At 32.8% G+C, this 8,430-nt stretch overlaps 1 protein-coding gene across 6 annotated transcripts in view; it reads left to right on the top strand.

Moving 5' to 3' along the window:
• Positions 1–1,780, top strand: part of LOC102671846 (potassium voltage-gated channel protein Shaw-like) — a 14,047-nt gene extending 12,267 nt beyond the window's left edge. For 3 of the 6 annotated variants that reach the window (XM_031509752.1, XM_031509751.1, XM_031509750.1), the window contains 2 exons: positions 143–313; positions 1,506–1,750. In XM_031509752.1, coding sequence (XP_031365612.1) covers positions 143–313; positions 1,506–1,721 — 387 coding nt within the window. In that variant the 3' untranslated portion in view covers positions 1,722–1,750. Of the gene's footprint in view, positions 1–142; positions 314–1,505 lie in introns of all 6 variants that reach the window. The other 3 variants (XM_031509753.1, XM_006614221.2, XM_006614222.2) reach the window with 2 other exon arrangements.
• Positions 1,781–8,430: the final 6,650 nt, after the last annotated feature.

Below are 8,430 nucleotides of genomic sequence, written 5' to 3'. Positions count from 1 at the left end.
GAGAGAGAGAGAGAGAGAGAGAGAGAGAGAGAGAGAGAGAGAGAGAAAGAGAGAAGTATTGATAGAGTTGGTGGAGAAGGAATGTGATAGAAAAAAATTTTAAAGTATTAAGAAAAATGAATGTACGTGCTATTTGTCACAGGCTCGTAGCAAATTGCCGAAACAAAAACGAAGAATTCTACCGGCGGAGGTGCCAAGACGATCGAGATGTTTGAGTTATCGGGATGCCAACGATATTCAATTTCAACTTGCTTCCAGATCGTTGAGGCCGAGGCCGCCAACTATCGGACTAGAAAACGTTTTAAATTTGCAGGTAAATTAAAAATTCGCACAATTTTGAATTTACTCTGTTCATTCTTATCTCCTTTAACACGTACGCTCATTGATACATATTGTTTACAGCATTGATTAATCGAATTTCCTCCTTTTTGATTTCCATATTAATAAGTTTTAAAGTTGTCAAAAACTTTGACATTACGGATTTCGAAAGATAAGAGTGCGCGATTAATAAATAAAGCTGTTTAACAAGATTTTAACACGTTGGTTATTCCCGCGAGAAAAACGAAATATCCTTATGAGAATTTATGAGAATTTAAACAGATGTTGGGAGTAGCACTCGTTAAGAAATGAACGTGCTTCTCGCGAGCAGAGAACTCAAAATGTAAAATGTAAGAGCAGCATAAACAAAGATGTTAAATAAAAATATGTATTACATCGTTTTAACTTGGACTAAAATATCAGAGTGTGGATTTTTAATAACTCAGACTTTCTACGTATCCGCGTTTTTCAATTCAAGACACAAAAAGATTAAAAATGAAGATTTGGGAGATTTCGAAATTCGAAATCTTTTTTCTTTTTTTTTTTTAATCGATTCGATCAAAGCAACGATTTTTAAGATGTTAAAATTATCTATCTAATAGATAGATCATTTGGATAATTAAAATTTCTAAAGATGACATACATTTCTCTTTTCTGAGTTTTTAAAATTTTTAATTTTTTTTTATTAATTAATTAGATACTTGAACTTTGGTTGGCTTATGATTTTCTTTGCCACAATATTTTAGTATCGGTCATCATAATTTTTTAATCCATAAAAAGATGATCTATAGCATTCGATTAATCTTCCTTAGTGATAATCTTGGTCTCTGCAATGAAACAGAAGAAGTTAATCTAAAAAGTTTTGCCCATTATATCCATCTATAGTTGAGAATTGCTGAATTGGTTATATACCAATGATTGATTACGTTTTTTTTTTATTATTAATCTTAATATGATAAAAATATATAATGCATGGTTTTTCTGAAAACTCGAATAAAAAAATTATTATTACTACTATTTTATAATAAAATGTATTGAAAAATACAATATATATATATATGGAATGAAGAAAACTTTTGCTTATTGGATTGCTCGATATAATAACTCTATTGTTGCATACTAATTGAACTTGTTCCACACTGTTCACATCCCTTTTTTTTTTTCTTTTCGTACTTCTTTTTATACAGCCTAATATCATGATAAATTTACCACGAGAGTCCACCGTCGGAGGAAGCATAAATTCTGACAGAGTGGATTCTTCTCTCCTAGCTAGCAACAATCCCGTGAAAAATGGGAAAACAGTGGACGAAGCCATGGATGACGTGCTCCAAGAGGAGGGGAAGAAAAGGGGTAACTCGTTCACGGGGAACTGCAAAGACTCTCACTTGCCCCATCGTCCCTGATCGTTCAGAAACGATGTAATAAAATCGAATAAAAAAATAATTTTCATCGAATACAATTATCAATTATCAAAGTTTTCATTCATAAAATTCAATAATCCTCCACGATAAATTTCTTTTTTTCTTTCAAATCGTTTATATTATTTGTCGGAAAACAAAGTAACGGGTAATTATAATAATAATTGGTTGAAATAATATCACGAGAGAGATATTGGACGAGAAGAGATGGTGAATGACACGCGTGAAACGTGTCGATGTCAGGCAAACACCGTCTATGAAAATATTATCGGTGAAATGATCGTCGTTAATCCGGCGGTAATCCCGGCAGAATCAATGATCGCATCGGAGGAGGACTTGATCAGAATTAGAACCGCACGTTTAAAGTAACAGATGTCGTCGAAAGACGTGATATAGCCGTTCGTATACATATATATCTTTCTCTCTCTTTCTCTCTATATAACCGACCTATTTACCGAATGGGTGAGTGATCAATCGTGTTCGAATAAAAATGAAAGTAGGTGAGAGGAGGAGGTGGAACAATGGCCAACGTGCAATTATTCCCGTATATAACGAGGTTCAATTCGACGGTCGGATAGGGATCATTGTTTATGTTTCAACTTATGTTCTCAACTTAATCCATTTCCCCTTGGAATTATCTTCCCTATAAAAAAAAAAGTTTTCGCTCCTTGCTCGACGATACTCGATACTATATTGATTTGCAACGATTCATTTATTACTGTAATTGGATTTTCTTCGTTTTCTTCTTAATCGAATATCTCCTTAGCACCGGTGTTATTTTACACGTACGTGCGAGATATAGACATCTTCGAACAATTTCACGAAAGACGCAGAATATTGTTTCTACGATGAGTGAATTTTATCGTTATACTTGATTATAGATAGAGGGCGCTTGAAAATGAATGGAGGGCAATGTTATCTTATTCAATCCGATCTAACCTAACCTAACCATCGACTCGTGTGTTATCGATTATATATATATTTTGATAGAAGGTTCATTTAAGTTGCTATAAATTTCTTCTTTTCTCTTCGAAAAATTGTGAAACTATATTTTTAAAAGTTATCGTTTGAAATAATAATAACACAATGTCGGATATGAAATATTCGTTTATCTGTATTAGATGCATATACTGGGTATGAAAAAAGTTTATTTTCATTATTACTTTCGCGTAGTCTTAAATTTACGAGTAAAATATTTTTAAAGTAATGTGTAGTAGGTAAAATTAGATTGTATGTAGGAAATCGAAATGTCAGAATAGGGATAGACCATGTCTTTGCGAAGGGAAATAAAAGAAATACATGTACGAAATAAAATCGATGCATTTATTTCAAACTTTCGGATCGAGATATAGTTAATTATATAACAATAGAGCGAGAGATATATCTGGTGGTTTTAATTTTAATCGTTCGATGGACGAGAATTATAAATCGGTATGCACGTACACATCTGTATGTTTAGTCTGCAGAGAGTCTGCACGATGCTTTATTTATATCCGGAGAGATATAGTTTTCGCAAATGCGTCACTGTTCCTTCATTTTGAATATTTAAACGATGAAGTCAAAGAATTCCGAAAGGATATGACTTTCATTCGATTATTCCAGAAAGGGAAAAATTAGTGGAAAGTGGGGAAAAGTATCTTTTGAATATCTGATATGGTTTCTATCGCTATTTCTTTTATCTATTTTTTTAAGTAAAATTAAATTGACTTATTTCTTTTTGATGTAATAATACAATATTGATAAGATAATTCCTTTTTAAAAATTTTTAAAAAATTGACAATGCATTGAATCGCCATTATCATTTATTATAAAAGAGAAATCTATAAATCATTAAAAACAAGAAGAAAGAAAATGGGCAAATTTTCTTATAAAAAAAATAAAGAATTTATTTAATACAATATTATTAATTATAATATAATACTTTGCTGCAATAACTTTAAATTTGTTGATCAAATTCAAATTTTAAAAATCTGAATATCATTACAGAAAATAATTTTGATTAGAGAGAAAGAGAGGGAAAGAGAAGCCATAAATGGCAAAAAAAGAAAAAAATTTTGTTTCTACATTCCTTTCCATTCTACCCAACAATAACAGAGAATTATCATAATTTCCAAATTAAAAATTCCACGATCCCAAAAAATTTGTCAGGAAGAATCGGTGGAACTCGTCGGTGTGCAATGTATCCTCTCCGCCAATGGGAAGCACTTGCTGTGCGCCCTCAGAGTTCTCCAACCCCTGGCCACAGAGAGAAAACAGAAAGAACAAAAACTACGGAAGAATGAAAGTAGAAAGAAAGCAAAGGGAAGAGAGAAAAAAAAGAAAGCGAAAGAATCAAAAAAGAAAAAAAAATAGATGTAGAAAAGGCATAAGAACGAAGAACGAAAGTGGAGTGGAACTTTAATCACCGATTCAAAGAAAGAAGAGAAAAGAAAAAGGAAAGAGAGAAAAGAGAAGAACTCGGGTAGAATCAGAGGGGTCTCGCAAGGCAGATGCGGGTGCGGTTTCAGGGCGCAAGCGTGAGGCATCGACCGGTAGGTAGTGATGGGATCAAGTTCAATATACGCTTCTAAATCCAAAAAAAAATCAAATCCAAAATACACTCGAGATTTCATTTAAAATTAGAGTAATAATCGTCCATTCTTATATACTTAATTCTTTTTCAGAACAAGTTTTACTATTACTATTTTTCGAATCATTATTGATTAAAATTTATTATATCTTCTTATAACTATATCGAACTTTCCGTTAATTTTTTTCCTATAAGTTTACTCTTATTTTACTTACTTTATATATATAAACGATATATAATTTTTATCTTATATAATTTTTCACCTTTACTTAAATTATTACTACGAAATATCTTAGCCATTCAATATTATTGATCGATATCGTACGCGCTTGATCCCATCGCTACCGTTAGGGGACAGTTTGCTCGGGGAAAGAGAAGGCGAAAAAAAAAAGAAAAGAAGAGGGATCCCTTCTTCGCCCTTTGGTCACCGTCACAGGCCCTCCGGATACACCTTTGTACCTCTTCTAACATGATGCCCGAGTAAAACGTAGCTCCCACCCGTCTCCAAAGCGTACCGCTTCCAGACTCCTCCTTCGCGTCCTCTTGCAGTTATTTTCTTCTTTTCCACCCTTCATTCGCCCGCTCCGTGTCCCGTCACAGAGCCTGCAGCAGCCTCTGGAACGTCCACCATCGCGCCTCCCCTATTCCAAAGCGGGTTTATCTTCTTCTTCTCGTCGCGTAGCCGTCTGTCACCGTGCGTTTCCAGATGAATCGCAAGGACAAGGGGGAAGTAGAAAGAAAGGGATTCAAAGACGAATCTCGATATATACCCCTTGCTTTTTTTTTTCTTTTTTTTTCCTTTCTTTCAGAACCACGAAGGTGAATCGCAGAGTGGTCGATGTCCTCGTCTTTAACCTCCTGCGAGACGAACAGATTGCTCTTGCTTCATATTTCTTTTTAATTCTGGAATTGATCACGTGGTTGAATGGGGAGAATCTTTTGGTGATTATATAGTATATCAATTTCAATATTTCAGGAGAAATTGAAGAATGAAAAAAAATATACAAAGAATATCAATTCGAAAATAATAAATAAAATTATTCTAAATTTTAAAAAATTAGTAATAAAAAGAGTATGAAAACCTTGAAATGTTCTTTCTTGAATAATATCACGAAATCAAAATATTGTAATAAATGTCGAATTGATTAAATTTAAAATTGTAAATAAGAAAATTGATGTATAAATTCAAATTGTTGTTCTAATAAGTGAATTTAATAATCTAAAAGATAAAATAATTGATTATAGATTATAGTCTATTTATTATATGAAAAATTTTTTTTTTAGATCTTGAGATTTTAAAGGATAATTTAATACAAAGTGATTGCTTTACAAAGAAGAAATGTTTTGTTTTTCTTGTGAATCGTAGATAGATTCTAAAAATTTTTCGAAATTTTGATCATTTTTTCGGATTACACGTTTTGTATATTAATTTGTATCATTGTAACTATTCGTAATTTTTGGGTTTACAAGATTATGTTCGAATCACTTTTATTTATTTCTGGCGCAAATTAAATTTCAGGAACAAGTCATCGATGCTTTGATATTAAATTTTATATTTACTTTTGATACATCAAAAATACGAAATTCGTTTTTCATCTTCTTTTCTATTCTTTTTCCTCCCACCACCGAGTTAATTCAACATCCTTCAAACGATTTCTTCGATTTCTTTCCGAGAAATGCACTTTACCGTTTGGAAAAATAAAACGTCATAAAGTAAAATACGTCATAAAGTTTCAAAGAGTTTAATCTCAAAATATATCCCAAGAGGGGATATAACTCTTCCCCCCTTGGAATTTAAGGAATATTCATTGAATATAGTCGAAGGAACCAGTAAATTTGTATTGATAATCCAAGAACCCATTGCGTGATCAATCAAGAACATCATTGTATCCTCACGAGCATCACGTATGCTCGACGACAGGAGCAAACTAACTGTCGCTTGTTTCTGTCAGAAGATATCGATTTAACAAGAACCGTAATTTCAAGGCATCCGCGGGCAGACAAGTGAAACGATTGTAATTACACGTTTCCTATAAATCAAATCTATCTGTAGGCAATAAGCAACAACAAGTATTATTGAATCTTCTCTGCTTTTGAAACTTCTATCGTTGAAGCTTGGGATTAAATAATAAAGAAAAGATGAATCAACGAACAATTAAAAAAAAAAAAATTATAATTGTTACTTGATAAATAGAAAATTGCAAAGAAGAAATTTTTCTTACTTTTCTATATTTTACAACGCATTTGTATATATATATATATATGTATACAAGTGTCCATAACAAACAAAATTTTTCCTTCATTTTTCACGCACGACAAATTGCAACGTATCACAAAGTTTCCATACGCGTATGAATATTTAAAGAGCAGAGTATAGGATTGAAAACCGCAACAGCGTACGAATAACCGTATGACAGAGCAGAAAACCTCGAAGCATTCATTTTATACACCATTGGCCACAAAGAATGCCAAGATGAAAACGCGGTACATTCGGAATTCTGAAGTATATAGAAGAAAGTCGCGCCTAGTGGCGCGGTGAATGCATCAAACGTCACGGTTGGATCTCTGGTAACAAAAAAAAAAAAAAAAAAAAAAAAAAAAAAAGAAAGAAAGAAAGAAAGAAAGAAAGAAAGAGGAAGAAGGAACGAAATCAACAAAACCATCGTCGTTAAAATTCCTCTTAGGAATCGGACGATGATCGTCCCCTCTAGCCAGCCAATGAATTCGTGTCAAGTGTACGGGCACGAATTTACAATTGAAATTATTTTGATAAAAAATCTTGCACGATCATCCACTTGATGAATAATAATGTCTGATGAACCAAACGAGAATCCTTATCGAAATGCATGAAAAATTCTTTTTTCGAGAACGAGAAAAAAATAATTGCTTTGCGCGAAGCATAAATTTTTTTTAACTAAGTATACACTTGGATGAATTTGCAAAAAAATTATTTGTAAAACAGATCGATTATCTATCTTGAGTTAATTTCGCGATAAAGAGACAAACTAATGTATAGACAATAGATCTTATATAATTATTTCCAAATTCATAGAATATTTTTTTTTAAATAAATTATTTTAGAAAATGTATAGGATGTGTAGGATGTATTTTTGTTTAAATTTGATTCTATCATCGTCAATGTCGTGTTTAATGATTCGCAATTCGTTGTGTATTTCTAATCTTTCTAATTGTCGAAAGCAGAGTCTAGAGATTGCTTTATGATCGCAGACGTGCAGACACGCAGATGAATAACTAGGCATTCGCTTCTGGACAGTCAATAATAATGGCATGTCATAAATCCGTAGCTGGATACATCAATCAGTGAAGGAGATTGATGCCTTTGAGTTTGAACCCCTTGTTAACATCAAATCACCTTGGCAAGTCTCCATCGATTCTAATCATTAATACCAAAGTTACACTCCGTAACAGAACGTTGCTCAATGCTTATTTAATATATAATATTATTATAACAATCAACAAACAATAACAATAACAAAAAAAATACACGAAATACGAGGTTCATTCGATAAAATCAAATGTTCTATCTTAATAATTTACCACATATAACGATTAATTTTACTAATTTTAGTTATTATATAAATTATAATATATATATATAAAATGATTATATTATATACTTATATAATATGTTATAATTATTATATAAATTTTTCATATGGAACCAGGATAGTTTAATTTTAAAACGTAGAAAATTCACTGGCAAAACCAATAGCATACATCTCCAAATAAACGAACAGGCCTTCATCAAGCAAATAACGTTAATAGTTCCATTCGATTCGTTCGACTGGCCATGAAAATCCGAAAAATTCGCGGAATTTTTCGCGTGCGAGAGCGACAAAGATGCGAGCAACGTTGTCAGATTGTAATCGATTAAACTCGCCGTTCCGTGTCGTAGATTGTCGCGCACCGGCTAGTCGGCTGGTTATTGGTAATCGTCTGTAACCGCGGCACATAACCATCGGTTGACTTATCGACGAGTTCGGCCGATTTCCATACGTATCCTCGTTGGAAATCGTGCGAGTCGGTGATGCATCGTGCATTACCGGTATCGGTATTAAACGCGATGCGATTCGAAGGCGAGGAACGAAGCGTGACACCGAAACG

Source organism: Apis dorsata, unplaced genomic scaffold (genome assembly GCF_000469605.1).
Source record: "Apis dorsata unplaced genomic scaffold, Apis dorsata 1.3 scaffold_172, whole genome shotgun sequence".
NCBI lineage: Eukaryota > Metazoa > Arthropoda > Insecta > Hymenoptera > Apidae > Apis > Apis dorsata.
Note: the sequence above shows the minus strand (reverse complement) of the source record. Positions and strands in the feature narration are given on the sequence as shown.